This window comes from Schistocerca nitens, chromosome 2 (genome assembly GCF_023898315.1).
Source record: "Schistocerca nitens isolate TAMUIC-IGC-003100 chromosome 2, iqSchNite1.1, whole genome shotgun sequence".
Classification (NCBI taxonomy): domain Eukaryota; kingdom Metazoa; phylum Arthropoda; class Insecta; order Orthoptera; family Acrididae; genus Schistocerca; species Schistocerca nitens.
The window spans coordinates 943,394,273-943,413,502 of NC_064615.1; the positions used below are offsets into that span (position 1 = coordinate 943,394,273).

General features: G+C 38.2%; 1 protein-coding gene across 1 annotated transcript in view; it reads right to left on the bottom strand.

Annotated features, from left to right (window-relative positions):
* LOC126237271 (kinetochore protein NDC80 homolog) overlaps positions 1–18,391 on the bottom strand; it is a 173,807-nt gene extending 155,416 nt beyond the window's left edge. The window contains exons 1-3 of the mRNA XM_049947198.1: positions 18,168–18,391; positions 8,839–8,888; positions 4,670–4,816 (exon numbers count right to left, since the gene is read on the bottom strand). Coding sequence (XP_049803155.1) covers positions 4,670–4,816; positions 8,839–8,870 — 179 coding nt within the window. The 5' untranslated portion in view covers positions 8,871–8,888; positions 18,168–18,391. The remainder of the gene's footprint in view (positions 1–4,669; positions 4,817–8,838; positions 8,889–18,167) is intronic.
* Between the last annotated feature and the right edge of the window lie 839 nt (positions 18,392–19,230).

The following is a 19,230-nucleotide window of genomic DNA, read 5'->3' on the forward strand; positions in this document are numbered from 1 at the left end:
ACATAGATGTTTACGTTTTTTCTTTGCCACTACAAGTATTAAGAGTGAAGCTGCAGCCCGACAGTCTTCCATCACAACCTCTTCCTTCATGCACAGAACTAAGACAGAAAAATCTCACAGCAAGTAACCTCTCAGCTCTCACACACACTCTCCCTGCCGTCTGTAGACACTTCTGACATTGTTATCGCAAGATTTTCAGACTCTTGCAGAAAGTACTCGCAATGTACTATCAGACAGTAATTATCAGCTGAAATTTGCCCCTAGTGCAAACAATTTTGAAGTACTATTGGGCAGTACCAAACTGTCTGAGAGCACAAAACTCTCATACATTCCAGCCCTTATATAGCAATGTCCGTATAACATAGCCTGATTGTTGGTAATGACAAGTAGGCAACTGACATTTTTCTAAAGTTTTTACAACACAAACTCAAGAGAAATACAAGATGTGTATAAAAAGCTCAGAAAATATTCTCAGAAAATAAAGGAAACAAGAGTTACAAACAAATTAGTTTTACTGGCCTTCGTAGTTATCACCATTAGCTACAACACTTCAGACATCAGCTGTGAAGCTGTTGGAAACAGCTAACACTTCTTGCGGAATCACTAAGCACTCTGCCCACGCATTGTTGGCTATCTGCAACATCTGTGAAGTTTAAGCCTTTCAGGGCTAATTTGAGGCAGGGAAACAGAAAGAATCCTGCTAGCACCAAATCTGGAGAATAAGGAGGGTGTTTAAGAACAGTCAACTTGAATAGAGAGAGAAAGTTTAGCATGAGGATCGCAGTGTGCATGCAGGTGTTGAAGAGGAAAGTCCACTCTCCATTCCAGTTCAGTTCTGGATGAACCCACCAGACGTGTTGCAGCAGCCATTTTATAACTCGCTTGTAAACTGTGTTGACTGTCACTTGGGTAGATATTCACAATAGATCGAGTCCTTGCTGTTGAAAAAGGCTATCATCATTATCATCGATTTTGTTAATTGACTTTTTTTGGGAGGTGGGGAAAGATGAACACCATGTCACTGACTGTCACTTGATCTCCAGATCATATTGGTAGCACCAGACCTCATCTCTAATGATTGTTTCCAAAAACTGTGGATTCCAATTAGACATTCCAATGAATTTTTCCAAATGTTTCCATCCAAGTTTGCTTCTGCTCATCTGTCAGTGTGTGCACTACACACTGGACACAAATCTTCCACTTTTTCAAATATTTGTGAGCAATAGTGCTTCATTGTCTTTGTTTATCTTCAAGTCTTTTGTTATCATTTTCAAAGACAGCCGCATCACTTTGTTACCATCATTCTAAGTTGTCTAGGATTGTGCTCGTTGTCACTCGTCTAACGTGGCTCATCCTCAACACCATTCTTTCCTTCTCTAAAGCATTTAACCCACTCAAACACACTTTTTACTCATTGCTTCAACACATATGCTGGCACAAACATTTCAAAGTCTCTGTTTTTCCTAATTTGAAGCAGAACTTCATGTTAACACATGGCTCAGTTTTTGTGTTACATTTTGTTATGACGAAAGTTCTCACACTGACCCATTAACTTGGTTGCACTTTTCATAACTGCTTCACTTCAGTGATTTGCATTATAAGGGGCACTCATTGACATGCATTTCAATGGATGTGAGAAGGGACCTCATCCTAACCAGTGCAGTTTTTAACGTATGGGACCATGCACCAAATTTTTCAGTTGCACTTTGTATACAAAAAATACTGGAAAGATTTTGACTGGCGGAGTCCAATACAATGCAAATTCTCACTGAACACAAGGAAATACTAAAAAATGAAGGAGATTCAAACTCTGTCTCTTATTATGAGACAACTGCAGTTCTTGTGTATCAGTAACAGCTCATCCAAACACCAATCTTGCCGTGAATGAAGCTGCTTGAGCAATGGGAAAACCAACAACTACGGACTGGAACAGAATGAAACATATTTCACTCTCTGAAAGATGCATTGAAAGATAGCATTATTGATGACACAGAAGATGGCTTCAGTATTTACAATGATGCTGATTTTGCTGGTGATGTGTACATATGGTATGCAACAACTGCCATTATGGCAAAGTACTGTGGTGTGGCAAATCACCGACACATTGTAGCATTATTCACAATTGAAGCATGAATTACTTCAAAAAGCAGAAAGCCAAAGAATTAATCTAGTAAGACACTATCCGAATTACTTGAAATGCTAGAATAGGCTCCACATTAATAAAGCTAGGCTAGTGCCTTACAACTAGTAAAAAACCCCTGTATATCTCGGACAGTCAACACATATACAGGTTCAACACTTCTTTGTTTATGAGATGTTAAAGAATGGTGAAATTATTTTGATACATACTACTGGAAAGAATCAGTTGGCTATCTTCTGACACTTTATCATGTTTCGTATAATTTGCAGAAATTGGCATGTAGGAAGTCATATGGTACGTCTTCATTTGTGTATTTTATCCTTTTCGGAGGATGTCTTATCATGAAACGCAAAAACTGTTGAAGATTCGCTGTAATCCACATGCTATTCTCAAATATCATTGACTTTATGAAAAATTTTGAAACTTTATTAGGTGTTTGAACCCTTAAGTTTACGTTGGTAATGCCTGCCGCCAGCAGTCATGGAAAGATAAGATGGTGGAATAGCTGATTTCTGTAGCAAATGACTTAACAATGTTTTTGTTTTGATTGTAGGAGAATTATTGAGTATTTAAAGTAAAAATAACATTAACAACACAAGCCAGAGCAAGATCAAACTGAAGTTTTGGAGACACTATGTTTGCAGGAGTAAATATACACAAAAAGTGTAGCAAGTGACTAACAAGGAGTTTTCATTAATTGCTTCTGTTGGATTTTGGCATTTCTGTTATTGATATGCATACTGCAGGGCTCTACACAAATAAACAGACAATGGAAAATGGGAGTATCAGCTTTCAAGTTAACATAGGCTTTTGGCTACACTACAAATCAGTCTGTCACCTCCATTATGACTCCACTTGTGCATTTGTTGGCTTCACCAACTCAACTAAATTGTGATCTTTCATCTTAACCTCAACCTCGGATTAGGCTAAAGATCTGATTATAAACAAGATGTACATTTTGCCTTTGAGACATTATTTTTCAACACAGACAGTGCAAGAGTGATGTATAGAACAAGAGAACCTCGTGTCAATGACAAAAACAGAAAAATGAAGAAATGGACGTTCACACAATGCAAGTAATTTGTATAATTTTGTTACACGAGGGGGGACCCAAAAATAACCGGATTTTCTTTCTAGAAAGCACATACTTTATTGTTTTCAAATACAGCCTTAATCTCCTTTGAAGTACTCTCCATTAGTATTAATACACTTGTCCAAATGTTCATTCCAGTGTTCGACGCACCTTTTAAATTTGTCCTCTTTGATACCTGCTAGCACTTTCATGACATTGCATTTTACGTCTTCCACATCCGCAAAACGCTTCCCTCTCAAGTCTCTTTTCATCCTCGGGAATAGGAAGAAGTCCGAGTGTGCTAAATCCGGCGAATAGGGCACGTGGGTCAAGGTAGTCGTCTTCGTTGAGGCCAAAACCTGGTGAACGTTTACAGCCGTGTGCGCGGGAGCATTGTCGTGATGCAGGAATCACACGCCAGAATCCAACAAAGCCGGACGTTTTCGCGACAAACTTCTGCGAAGCTGTTTCATAACCTCCAAATAGAATTGTTGGTTTACTGTCTGGTTTACAGGGACAAATTCAGAGTGTACGATCCCTTTGATGTCAAAAAAACAGATCAACATCATTTTCACATTTGCTTTCACTTGTCGAGCTTTTTTTGGTTGAGGTGAGCCAGGCGACTTCCACTGTGATGACTGTTGTTTACTTTCTGGATCGTACCCATAGCACCATGACTCATCACCTGTAATGATTTTGTTGAAAAAATGTGGATCATCTTTGAATGCATCCTTCATTTCGAGGCAGGCTTGAAGGCGACGATCCCTTTGATCTCCGGTAAGAAGCTTCGGCACGAATTTTGCTGCCACTCTTCGCATCCCCAAATCGATGGTCAAGATGCGCTGAATTGAGCTCCAGGACAACCCGGACAATTTCTTGAGTTGGTCGATTGTCCTGCGTCGATCTTCACTAATGAGATCACGGATTTTGTCGATGTTGTCTTCTCTTCGAGCAGTTGAAGGTCGACCGGAACATGGCTGATCTTCAACCACCATTTCTCCCTTTTTAAACTAAGAAAACCATTCGTACAATTGCGTTTTACTAAGAGCATGGACTTTGTAGGCTGCCCGAATCATCGCAACAGTTTCTGCTGCGTTCTTGCCGAGCAAGAAACAAAACTTCACTGCCGCACATTCTGTCACGTCTGCACTGTACTCACACTCAAAAAACTGTCAAAGAAACCACACTTCTCACTGTTGGGTGACGCAGCGTGGCAGAATGACTCAGCAGAGCTCCTACTACAACCCTCTGGTGGTGCAACCTGCTACTACAAGTACATGATGTGCAGCATTACGATTCCAGTTACTTTTGGGTCCCCCTCGTGTATCAACAAATGTAGAACATTGACAGCCCTTTGAAACCAAATGGGTATCCCATTAATAAATATTCTTATATGAGACTTAGTCAAATTTAATAATTTTAGTACCAAAATCTATAATTTAAAAAGACAGGGATACCTTGTTGAACTTCTGCTTATGGCACTGTTCTGTCTTACAAGTGGAGTGCTATACATACATTGAGTATTTGGACCCACAGAACTAGAGCGCTGATGCTTGGCTCCTAAGGGCACTGGGAGTGCTGATTTCCTGTCACAGCTTTGAGCCCTGTATAACAGGAAGAACAAAATATGTATAAATCATGGATAACTAGTAGAAAAACTTACTGGCTGTATCACTTCCCAACATAAATAACTCTTTCGTATCTGCAAAATTATGCAAAAATGGTTGTTTCATAATAAAAATCATGGCAACAAGCAATACTGACTCCAGCATCAGGGGGATTCCCATATTTTCTTCTTATAAATAAAAATACTACTTGAAACAATATTTCGAGAAGGAAAATTACTACTCACCATATAGTGGAGATACCGAGTCACAGGTAAGCACAACAAAAAGACTCTCACAATTATAGCTTTCGGCCATTAAGGCCTTCATCAACAAAACAAACACACACACACACACACACACACACACACGCACACAAACACACACACACACGCATCTTACACATGACTGGAGTCTCAGGCAATTGAAACCACACTGCGAGCAGCAGCACCAGTGCATGAATGGGAGTGGTGACACTGGGGGTAAGGAGGAGGCTGGGGCGGGGAGGGATAGTATGGTGGGCAATGAATTGCTGCAAGTTAAGACGGAGGGCAGGGAAGAGGTAGAGAAGGGAAGGAGTGGGGGGAGTAGCGGAAAAGGAGAGAAATAAAAAGACTGTGAGTGGTGGTGAATGATGACTGTGTAATGCTGGAATGGGAACAGGGAAGGGACTGGATGGACGAGGACTGTGAGTAACGAAGGTTGAGGCCAGGAGGGTTTTGGGAACATAGGAAGTTGGTGGGAAGGATTCATACGGCACAGGCTGTGAAGCAGTCATTGAAATGAAGGATATCATGTTTGGCAGCTTGTTCAGTAACAGGGTGGCCCACTTTTTTCCTGAGCACAGTTTGTTGGTGGCCATTCATGCGGACAGCCAGCTTGTTGGTAGTCATGCCCACATAGAATGCAGCACAGTGGTTGCAGCTTAGCTTGTTGACCACATGACTGTTTTCACAGGTCTGGAGAAAAAAGGGTTTATTCTTACAAAACAATACTTTTTCCTACTTTTCAACATAACCACTTGAACATTTATGCACGTGTTCCAATGAGCCACAAGTTTTTTTTATTCCACCTGCAAAGAACTCTTTATCTTTATGTTTGAACCAATTTTCCACAAACTTTTTCATATCCTTGTTGTCCTAGAACCTGTTCCCATGTGATGCCTCCTTCAGTGCACCAAACAAATGGAAATCACTGGGTGCTAAATCAGGACCGTAAGGGGGATGAGACAGTACTTCCCAGCCCATTTTGTCGGTGGTTTCACCGGTTAGTTGAGCAACACAAGGATGTGCGTTGTCTTGCTGGAGAATCACACCTTCCCTCTGAGATCCATGACATCTCTCTCTCATGGCTGGCTTCATCTTGTTTAAAAGCAAATATGAATTGTATTGGCTGTTCATTGTACGCTGCTCTTCGAAATAATCATGAAAATCTGGACATTCAACATCCCAAAACACTGTCAACATGACTTTTCCATCTGACGCTTGGGTTTTGAAATTTTTGTTGACATGTGAGTTGGTGTGCTTCCACTCCATGCTTTGTCTTTTTGATTCTGGCTCATAATAGGGAACCCAAGTTTCATGACAAGTTAAAATTTTGTTGAGGAAGTGCTCACCTTCTCTTTCATAATGTTCCTTTAGTTCTGTGCACACTCTCAAACTTGTTTCCTTGTGTAGTCATGCCAACTCCTTTAGCACCCATTCTGCACGTTTTGCGGTACTTCAGCTTGTTACAGATAATTTTGTTAACTGTACCAATACTAGCTTGAACCCTATCAACTATCATTTCCACAGTCACATAGAGGTCAACACAAACAATGTCATCAATTCAACTTTCAAGTGAGGGAGTTGAAACTCCGACTAGTCAGCTTGAATGGTGTTCTTCAGTCACAGAGTCACGACCATTTTTGAACTGCTCTACCCACTTGTAAAAATATGCACGATTTCTACGACCTTCACCATAAACTTTAGACATTTTACAGCATATATTCACTGGTTTCTCACCTTCAGCAAGTAAAAAAACGAATAACAGAACGTTTTTCAGCTATTGCGGATGTTTCAAGTGGACTCACCATCTTGAAACGTATTTTTGAGATTATAAACAAAACACTGTTGATACATCAACTAATGAGGGCTCATCCCACTGATGCCAAGTTAAAGCCATAAAAGTACCCAGTACCCAACTTGCCCAAGTAACAGTTTTTTCCCCAGACCAACTTGTATCTTTAATTATTGAATGACTCTCGTATATTGTATGGGTTGGGTGGATGGGGGAATACCACTGTGTATAGGGTGGGAAGGATAGTGGGCAGGACATTTCTCATTTCAGGAAATGATGAGAGGTAATCAATACCCTGGCGGAGGATGTAATTCAGTTGCTCCAGTCCTGGGCGGTACTGAGTTACGAGACGAATGCGCGTCTGTGGCTGGACAATGGGACTTTGGGAGGTGGTGGGAGACTGGAAAGATAAGGCATGGGAGATTTGTTTTTGTACAAGGTTGGGAGGATAATTACAGTCAGTGAAGGTTTCACTGAGACCCTTGGTATATTTCGAGGGGGACTGCTCGTCACTGCAGATGTGACGACCACGGGTGGCTCGGCTGTACAGAAGGGACTTCTTGGTATGGAATGGGTGGCAGCTGTCGAAGTGGAGGTATTGCTGATGGTTAGTAGGTTTGATATAGACGGAGGTACTGATGTAGCCATCTTTGTGGTGGAGGTCAACATCTAGGAAGATGGCTTGTTAGGTTGAAGCAAATGGGGGAGAAGTTGAGGTTCTGAAGGAATGTGGATAGGGTGTCCTCACCTCCGATCCAGATAACACAGGTGTCATCAATGAATCTAAACCAGGTGAAGGGTTTAGGATTCTGGGTTTTTAGAAAGGGTTCCCCTAGATGACCCATGAATAGGTTGACGCAGGATGATGCCATGCAGGTGCCCACAGCCGTACCCCGGATTTGTTTGTAGGTAATGCCTTCAAAGGAGAAGTAATTGTGGGTGAGGATATAGTTGGTCATGGTGACTAGGAAAGAGGTTGTTGGTTCAGAATCCGTTGGGTGCTGGGAAAGGTAGTGTTCAACAGCAGCAACAGGAATGTTGGTGTACAGGGGGGTGGTATCAACTGTGACGAGCAAGGCACCATGTGGTAAAGGGTCAGGAACTGTGGAGAGTATGTGGGGCAAATGGTTGGTATCTTTTATATAGGAGGGTAGGTTCTGGGTAGTAGACTGAAGGTGTTGGTCTACAAGAGCAGAGATTCTCTCAGTGGGGGCACAGTAACCTGCCACAATGGGGTGCCCTGGGGGTTAAGTTTATGGACTTTAGGAAAAGGTAGAAGGTAGGAGTGCAGGGAGTCGTAGGGGTGAGTAGAGAGATGGACTCCTGGGAGAGGTTCTAAGTTGAGCCTAAGGATTTGAGTAGTGACTGGAGATCCTGCTGGATTACTGAAATGGGGTCACTGTGAAAAGGTTAGTTGGTGGAAGTATCTGACAGCTGGCGGAGTCCTTCCGCCAGGTAATCCTTGCGGTTCAAAACAACAGTGCTGGACTACTTGAAAGGTACTCATAAAAGTGATGATAAATCTTCCAAATTTGAAGCTGCAACTGTTGTATAGGGTACTGAATAAACAATATGGATGAATTGAAGCCTTCAATATCACCCATCGACTTTGAGCAACACATCAAACTTGTGGACATAAGCAACTCTTCAAATTTCAATGGTAAAAAATAGGTACACTTCTGATCTCACACTTGTTGGCTTTGACAATTCACAGTCCTCCCCTCACCTTTCAACCTAACCTTGACCTCAAAATGTCTACCTACATTCCAAAAAATAACAATGACACAAAACAGTTATAGTCAGTGTCCTGTTCTCTCTCTATTTTTAGAGATTTGACTTCACATGTCACACTGTTACCTCACTGGTCTATTATTGGTAGAATCAACTGACTCAATGACATCGCACAAAAATATATTGAATAATAAACATTTTGTTTATGAATGGTAACAATCTGCAGCACTGACCTTCGTCCACTTCCTATTTCACGGAGTGCCATTTTACTCACTCTTCAAACCTGCAATGAGAGGAGACCATTAACTTTATGGTATAAGTACACACAACCTAGCAATAAATTAAGACATCCAATGCTAGAAGGAGCTTCTGAATAACAAACAATGAACATAAACATTGGTTTGTTGTTAAATGCAGACTTCAGACAATAGTCATAAGTATATGGCAATTAAAATATATAACAAATTGTCTAAAAATGTGTCAATCAAACCTGACAAATTATTTAAAGAAAATGCACATACCTTCTTGTTAACTAATCCATTCTATTCATTAGAAGAATTTTTAGAAATGCCCAATATAAAGTTAAATAGATAAAAATTTATTTTGTAAAATTAATAGGTTAAGTGAACTGACAAAGTCTATTGCATGTAATAATGCTGAATGACCAATAAAGAATATGAATCTGAATTCATAGTCAAGAAGTAAATCTGCATACAAAATTAGGTTCTGGAAGACATTTATTATGCAGACGTTTTTAAGAGCATTGCGTGTTTAATGTTCCATTCTGTACATTATATCTGTAATGATACCAGCTCCCTTTCCAAGTTTATGGGTGCATCAATATAATAACATTTTGATTTTATAGACAACCACGCTCCACGAACCTACTACGGTGTCGTAGCAGGCGGAGAGGTGATACTCCGACGTGGCGCGTCCCAGGTGGCGGATAGGGGGGTCCTCACTGGTTTACCGGCGGACTTGAGCGAAATAAAATAGCTCTCGCGGACCAAACACTAAACAACCTCTACGGCTAACAACCGCAGTTGTAACTCGGAGCTTGCTCCATACAAGGTTGACTACCTTTGAAAGTCAAACATGGAAGGAAATCTTTCAAGGAATAATCCACCGCTTGGCAATAACCAAGGAAGACTGCACTCGGATACGGTGGGCAGTCACCTGAAAGATAACTTGGATGAGTCGGAGCATCTGAAAATACCCAAAACGGACAGACGACCAAAACTCAAGACAGGACAAATAAACTACATTGCGACACACAATATAAATTCCCTCATACAACCAGGCAAACTCAAAATTCTGACGGATGAAATGGATCGCAAGGGGATTCTCATAACCGGACTTCAAGAAATGAGAAATACTGATCAGGAGCCGATAGAATCACAAGGATATAGGATTTATAAGGGAATACCAGGGAAAAGAGTCATGAAACAGTGTCCACAATTTGGAACAGGATTCGTGGTGAGTCTGAAAATAATAGAGTCCATAATAGAATTTAAAGCACAATCTCCCAGGCTCTCAACATTAACTCTAAAAGCTGCAAATAAAATGTACACAATAATAAATGCCCATGCCCCGACAAATGAGAAAAATAATAAAAAAGAACACAGAGAAGAGGTAGAAAAATTTTGGGAGCTCTTAGATCAAACGACGAATAACATTAATAAAAATCACATCAAAATTTTAATTGGAGACTTCAATGCCCAGTTAGGAAGGGAAAAGAGATATAGAGACATAATAGGGAAATGGACAGCACAAAGAAGAACAAACAAAAATGGCATAAGACTAGTGGAATTTTGCAGAAACCATGACATGATCTCAAAGTCGACGTATTTTAAGAGAAGACCAAGTAAACTAAAAACTTGGAAACATCCAGACTGGAAAAAAGGAGAATGGCAACTGGACCATGTCTGCATGGATAAGAATTACCACAAGGAAATTTACAATGTGAAAGTACTGAGAGGGACAGATACCGGATCAGATCATTACATGATAAAAATTAAAATTAAATTAACCCCATTAGCAAAGAAAAAATCCCACCAGAAGAAGAAGAGAACCTATGACCCTCATAAACTGATACAAAATGAGGATTATGAAGCACAAACCATGGATATAAAAATAACAGATGATCTGGAAGAAATAATTCCCAAATTGAAACAAATAGCTGAACAAGTTGCCCCTATAAATCCAAGGAAAAAACACCAGTGGTGGAACGATGAATGTGATGAAGCAGTGTTGGATCGACACCAAGCCTGGTTAAGGCATCAAAATGAAAAAACAGAAAAATCATATTTGGAACTCACAAAGCAAAGGAAGACAACACAAAAAATAATAAGGAGAGTTAAACGTCAGTACCAAAAAGATATACTTCAAATGATAGAAACAAATAGTGAAAAAACAAACTCAAGAGACTATTACAAAATATTTGGCAGACAATTACAAAGATATGATCCTCCAACATTAATGTTAAAAGATAAAGATAATAACCTAGCCCATAGCAATAGTAAAAATACAGAAATTCTAGCAGAAACATTTAACAAGTTACTAAATTGTGAAGATCCCCCAGAACTTCTTCAGATAAACACAGAAACCCCAATTAAAACACCAGCAGAAAATATAAATCCACCTACAATTAATGAGGTCTACAGAGCTTTGAAAGAACTCAAAAACTACAAAGCAAGTGGAGAAGATCAAACGTTTGCTGAACTTTGGAAATATGCAGCAGAACCAGTAAAGATAGCATTACACCAATGCATATTAAAAATCTGGAATGAAGAGAAATTACCAGAAAATTGGACTACTGCTATAATACATCCATTACATAAGAAAGGGGAAAAATCAAATCCAGACAACTATAGAGGAATTTCCCTTTTGGACTGCACGTATAAGATCATGTCAAGAATACTATACAACCGCTGTAAAGATCAACTAGAACTGGAACTGGGAGAATATCAAGGAGGATTTAGATCCTGGAGAAGCTGCCCAGAACAGATAATCACCTTGAAGTTAGTTATGGATGTCTACAAAAGAAGGCAAAAACAACTAGTCATAACCTTTGTAGATTTCAAAAAGGCATATGATTGCATCCATAGATCTTCAATGATGAAAATATTAAGGAATTTTGGACTTCATCCTAAATTAATAAAAATGATACAGTTAACCTTAACAAACACCAAATCCAAAGTAAAATTTAGAGGAGAAATATCTGAACCATTTACGATTAAAACAGGATTGAGACAGGGAGATTGTTTATCACCATTGCTATTCAATTGTGCTCTTGAATATGTAATGAGAGAATGGTACAAGGAAAATCCTATGAATATTAAAATTGGAACTAAGAAAGATAAAATAAACCTAAATTGCTTGGGATTTGCTGATGACCTAGCATTACTAGCTAATAATATTCAGGAAGCCACGAAACAAATAACAAGCTTACAAAATATAGCACAAAAATTAGGACTCCAGATATCATTTGAAAAGACTGAAATAATGGTAACGGATCCGCTTGTAATAGATCACATCACAGTGAATAATAGGGAAATTAAAATAGTGAAACAATTTAAATACCTGGGTGAAATTATAACACATAAATTGGATGAGAAACCTGCATGGCGAGCAAGAACTAATAAAATGATAAAAGCTCAAAAACTAACATGGTCTACGTACAATAAAAAATGTCTATCAATTAAAACAAAATTAAAACATTACAAGACGGTGGTTCAACCAGAGGTTACATACGGAAGTGAAACTCTTTTTAAAGTCACCCAGAAAAACAGAATTGACAAAATTTTAAAAGTAGAGAGAAGAATTGCTAGAACATGCATAAATAAGAAATATCAAAAAGCTGGGCAATGGCGGATAGTTCCAAATGAAGTGGTATACAGAGAACTGGAGCCCATCACTGATACTATACGAAAGAAAAGGATCTCTTTTTGTGGTCACATTCTGAGGACACCAGAAACCAGATTATCAAGAAAAATTATTGAGAAACTCTGGAAATTGAAACAACAAGGAGGATGGCTTAAGGAAATAAGAGAGGATATGGAAGAACTGGAAATAACTCTGGATGATTTGCAGAACAAAACGCCAAATTTAAAGAAGTTGAGGGACACAGAAATAAGATTTAAACCAAAAATTGACAAACGACATACAATGAAAAGGGTATTTACAGATAAGGAACGACGAAAAGCATCGGAACGAATGAAGAGATACTGGGCCACTCGGAAGGGGAAAATACCAAAGAAGAGGACCAGAAATGATTGACTGAAGTGGTCCAATGAGGCCGTAAAAGCAGAAGAAGAAGAAGACAACCACGCTATAACAAATGTATTAAAGGTTTTGTCTCCAGAGCAAACGCAGAAACTGTTTGCTATACACAGTTCGGGATTTTCTAATCTAATAATGATTTTAACCGAGAGTTGTATTAAGATCAATGAATGCAATCAAACAATTTGCTTTCTAGGACTTATTTTTTGTAATGAAAACTAACATCAAACCAAAACTAAAGTAACATATGTATGGAAAACTTTTTTACTTATCATCATCATACATATGCACAAACTGAAACAAAAGGTGACAATGCTACTTTTTTGAACCAGATTCCCACATATGGTGAAAGATAATTTGTATGTTTCCTTATGGTCCTGGATGACTTCCTACTTAATCCTTGAATTACCTCCAAGAACAACCAGTCTGTAGTGAAACAGGGAAACCTTTATTACTGGAAGTGATACAAATATATATAATTGCAATGACTATTTTTGACAGAATCTTTCATATTAAAATAATAAAAAAGCATGCCAGGTTTCACAAAAGCTGCAAAAAATCATGCACCTAAAATAAAGAAAGACATTTATTCTGTTGAAGCAAAGACAAAGGTTGTTATGTAAGGCAGATACCAACGTATACTACAGACATATTTTTCAGAACCTTTGAATCCTTACGCTGAATTTCAAATAGTCACCCTTTTTGTTGAAGATCATAAAATTCAGTTTCATCTCAACTGTGTTTTAACACAATATAAGAGACAAAAATGATTTTTCTAATGACATTCATCCTTGCCCCAGTGTGCAATGTTCCATGCCTCAAAGTGGTCTATTCTGCACATCTACCGGAAGCTTTCAACCATGGGGTCATATTCTGAGGAACATGTGCCGGGAAAGTCTTGAAGGAATCGAAAAGAGCTGTATGAATAATAAACAGCACCAACAGTGCTCATTCCATTGAGTCATTTAAAATGAGAGAAATTCTGACAGCCTCATGTGACTATTATTTATTTTTGAGTTCCACAGTTACTTGATGTGAGTATCAATAGGCTGTAGAATATGTCAGATTATTACAGTAACAGCCTTATGTAAATCGTCATGAGGCTTACAATCTAAATCATATGTAAACAGATAAATGAGGTACAAGTTTTCAAATAATTCAGATCATGGTAGTAAAAATGGGTACATAACCAAACCATAAGGTTTATATTCTAATTCATATAAAAAGCATTCTGTCAACAATCAATAAACCTGTAATAGATATTATTTTTCACAGGAATGTCTAAAATTAAACACATTTCACTAACAATTACACATTGTCAAAAAATATATAAGTTCCAAAGACAAAGCTTTAGTTGATTTTTCAATTTAGTCTTATCCCCTGTGATCGATTTAATAGAAACTGAATGTTTATTGTATACTTTTATGCTTGAATAATATACTCCTTTCTGTAACATGCTGACAGTTTTTTTGTCTCTTTGTGAAGATCATGTTTACTTCTTGTGTCATGATCATGATATTCATTGTTCCTCCCATAAACTGTCTGATTATGTTCAAAAAGCACATAAGTGAAAGAATGTACTGGCAAGGCAGTGAGAAGATCCTCAGCTGTTTGAATAAATTTCTGTAAGGGCATCTAGGATGCACTCTATCCATAATTCTGATGACTCTTCTCTGCAATAAAGACTTTATATGCTCGTAACTTGTTTCCCCAGAACATGAAGCCAAATGTCGCAAGCGAATGGAAATATCCAAAGTATGCAGCTTTGATTGTATGTAAGTCACAAACACACAAAATTGAGTGAATGGCAAATGCTGCTGCATTCAGTCTTCTACATAGACCCACAATGTGAATTGACCAGTTTAGATTGTGGTTCATGTGTAATCCCTCAAATTTGGACACTGAGAGACAGACCATTTGAAGTGAACCAATCTAGAGCTTCTTTGAATACAGTGGACACAGAGTTATGTAGATTGCAGTTTGGTACTTTTTATCACTGGTAATGATTGTATCATCCACAAATGGGGTGAAGTGTGCTTTTCGTGTGTCATACACCACGGCATATCATTGAGAAGGATTAAGAAAAGTAAGAGACCAAGCACCAAGACCTGTGGTACTCCACATTTCACTATGCCCCAGTCAGAGCAGACAGATGCCATTGCAGAATTATTCAGTACTACCTTCTGTTATCTAGATATGATATGAGCCACATAGCCTACCAACTTTACCAAATAAGTCACAGTGCTCAGCCATCATAACTGGAATTTTGTTATCTACACAGTTGAATGCTTTAGATATATAACAAACATTCCGACTGATGACATTTTATCATTTACGGATTTGAGAGTTGGTTGACAAATGTAAGAATTGTGTGTTGAGTTGAAATATCCTTTTGGAATCCAAACTGCTGTTTATTAAGGGTGTTATGTTTATTAAGATGATCCATAATTCTCTTTAACGTATTTCTCTAGGATTTAAGATAGCCTTGTTAGCAATGAAACTGACCAGTACTTGGAAACCTCAGCTTTATCACCTTTTTTTAGGAGTGGTTTAACAATTGCATTTTTGAGTTGTTAATTTATAGACTCATTACATTATGTGACAGAGAACTTTAAGAATAAAGTTGCAGTGGTGCTCGAGTAATTTATTTTTCCATTTGGCTTATTAGGCTATTTTATCAATCTCATCGATTGTAATATGGGGTATTTGCAGCTGACTAATTTTGTTCTGCACTACTTTTTGAAGAAGGTTCATGGTTTCAACCATTAGATCTTTTAGCACCAATTTGATTCGCTTCTGTTAAAAAATGGTTGCTGAAGATATTGAGAACTATATCACCCTCATCAACCATGCTTCCATTATGACACAGTCTGATACTGTCTGTACTTTCTGAATTTTTTTTTCCTGTCTCCATTTTCACCACCTGACAAATAGTTTTGATTTTATTATTTGATCTGTCAATTTCAGATTTAATAAACATGCTCTTGATTGAAACTTCCTGGCAGATTAAAACTGTGTGTCGGACCGAGACTCGAACTTGGGACCTTTGCCTTTCACGGGCAAGGCTCTACCAACTGAGCTACCCAAGCACAACACACGCCCCATCCTCACAGCTTTACTTCTGCCAGTACCTCGTCTCCTACCTTCCAAACTTTACAGAAGTTCTTCTGCGAACCTTGCAGGACTAGCACTCCTGAAAGAAAGGATATTGCAGAGACATGGCTTAGCCACAGCCTGGGGGAGGTTTCTAGAATGAGATTTTCACTCTGCAGCGGAGTGTGCGCTGATATGAAACTTCCTGGCAGATTAAAACTGTGTGCCGGACCGAGACTCGAACTCGGGACCTTTGCCTTTCACGGGCAAGGGCTCTACCAACTGAGCTACCCAAGCACGACTCACGCCATTTAAGATTTGTGTTACAGATATATTATCAATTCTGTTACTGTCTACAAATATATTGTCAATCAGACTTGTGCAGTCCTTTGTCACTCTTGTGGCAAAGTCAACTCGGATTAAAAGAGTGCATTAGATTCTCAAAATCTGTTCTACCACTATTACCAGTATGAAAATTTACATTAAAATCACCAAGGATGATTTGAAAATGAGAAAGTTAAAAGTGATTCTACTTGCTTGTGAAATATACTAACTTTCCTGAGGGAGCTCTATAAACAGTAATCACAAAAGCAGGCAGAATATTAACATGGGGTTCAATGCAAAAAGCTTCAGAATGTTCATGAACACAATATTATTTCTACCATACATTACTCCACCTTTATTCATGAATAGGTCTATAGCTTTCTGAATATAATGTACATAGGAAAAATATTTATAAGCCACAAATAGCTTCATACTCAAGTAAGGAACCAGACTGAGTCACCGTTTACATCTAAACAAGATGAGCAAGTGCAAAATACAAAATAGTGTGTTACACTGTGGACTAAAACTGTACAAGAGCCTGCCACAACAAATTAGAGGTATAAACGACAAAGTACTTTAGCTAAAAGCTTAATAAACATTAAATAGCATTAAATGAACTTTTAAAATAGCACAAAAAAGCGGCGTAATGGCCTTGAATGTGTAATATTGAACTATATAACCTGGCTAGAAAAAAGTGCTATACAAGACTAATTATAGAACCTATAAAAATTATAATAAATTATGTCATTTTAGTAAGAATGATTGCATTAACCACTGATAACATCCATAATTTTGGTCCAAGCTGCCGGAGTTGGCAATCATATGTGCGTGAGGTGTGCTTGCCTGTGTGTATTGGATGGTTTGTATTTCTCTTTTGCTGATGAAGGCTGTAACTGAAAGCTTTCTGTAAGTGTCTTAATTGCTCCTGTCTGCAACTTAACATGTCTTCTTTACGGTTAGTAGTAATCATAATACAACATACATTGTATCATTGATGAAGGAATAAACAAATCAATGAAGACTTTCCCTTCGAATCAAGTATTCAGTGTGGAGCTTTGCACTCTGATGCAAATGCCTTTTAAAAGCTCTTACCCAGCAAAGTTTGATATAGAGAATCCCACCACCAGACACGAAAATTACAAATTAACCTATCAAGGATTCCAACAGGTGTATCTGATGACCTATATCCAAGGATTAAAAATTCCTGTTAGCTATGTGATTAGTACCAGTGATTGCTGCAAAGTTACATAATAAGTAGTGTTTTATAAACAAGTTCTTGTGAAGCAATCTCAGAGGGAGGGGTAGTTTGCTCAACAGAAGAGAATCACATGAAATTGACTGGAGGGGAATTGAGTTCAAACAATCAAGAGAAACTTGAGTGGCTTCACATACTTTGAGTACCACCAGGTCGGAGGCACATTTAATCATCGCATAGACAAACTGGGAATGTTTGTCAATAAAATTTACTTCACAGTGAAAATATCTAAGGTGTTATGGAAGTTTATTACAAAGAACTGTAGTGACACACGATGAAAGTTCCAAATGTGGGATGTATGTAGTACAGAATGTCATGTACACCCCATATATACATTTGAAGAAAACGGTGAAAACGGACAGTAGATAAAGTTTTATTTTTTGAATTAATACTGAAAATCTGCCTCAAATTCACATTCAGTCATGGCTGCATCACACGTCCTGAACTCTGTCAAAATCTATACGCCGTAACAAAAACCGAACATAACACAATTAAATAAATTTGAAATTTTAGAACCCCATACAAACAAAATGCTTTATGTGCTTCCTCCAATCTAGTTTCAATGGAGGAAAAACACCATTAGCTATCCTGAATCAAGAAATTGCTTACCCACAGCACAAAGAATGGACCAGATTTCCCAATTACGGCAGTAAATAAACAAATACGAAACATCGAACCACGCAACAATATTTCACAAATTCAATAACACGTCGAAGAAAAAGTACACAGTTAAAGTAACGAGTCGTCACAATTCATCTCTACGGTTGAAAATAAACAATATTCCACACTTCCCGGGCTTTTTCAACTGCGATGACAAATGAAAATACGAACCAAAGATTATCTATTTCAAACAGTTTTTGCAGAAGTATCTCGACATAGACTGGCTGTGCATAACCCTCTTGATATTCAAGAATTCAATATTAAACCTGTTCACATGATACAATTTGTTTTCACACACATAGGTCTCCGAAAATTTCACGTTATCATCTGATTCGAGTGCTGTAGGCTTACCATCTATGGTTCTAAAGTAGAACAATCAGATGAACGGCAAATGAGATAACATTTAATGTTTTAAAATTTTATTTTCAATTTGAACAGAAGAATAATTTGATATGATATTGAATGACAAAAGCAATTAATAACATATACATTCATTTTTATTCAGTTTTGTTAAAATTTGCGGAAAATATACAAAATAAAATAAGTTACTTTGCGTACTTTTGTTCGTCACGTAAACAACGCACATTTGATCGTTTCTATTTATCCACAAGTTTTTAATTTTAATTGAGGTGTCTAGGAAATTATTCTTGCTTAATCTAGACTAAAGCTGAAATTTGTTTGCCATGAGTGAGAAGTGTATGACTTGCCGTATGATTGTTAGTTCTGATGTGTGGTGTGAGGGTTGTTGCGGTTTCTCTCCGCTGCAGAGTGAAAATCTCATTCTGGAAACTTGAATTGTCATAGACAGTAGCTCCATCCTGTGTGTTCACCATGAGATCTGGAGTCCAGCTGACCAGCTCACAACACGATCCCCAGGTGGCGCTGTTGGTCCTCCCTCTTTCCCATCATCTGATGTAATCCAATATGGTGGTCTAGTATGGTGTCTAGCTGCTGGACTGGGAGGCTGGACATAATTGAGGAGGTCAGAAGCAAAGTGATGTAAGTGACATTT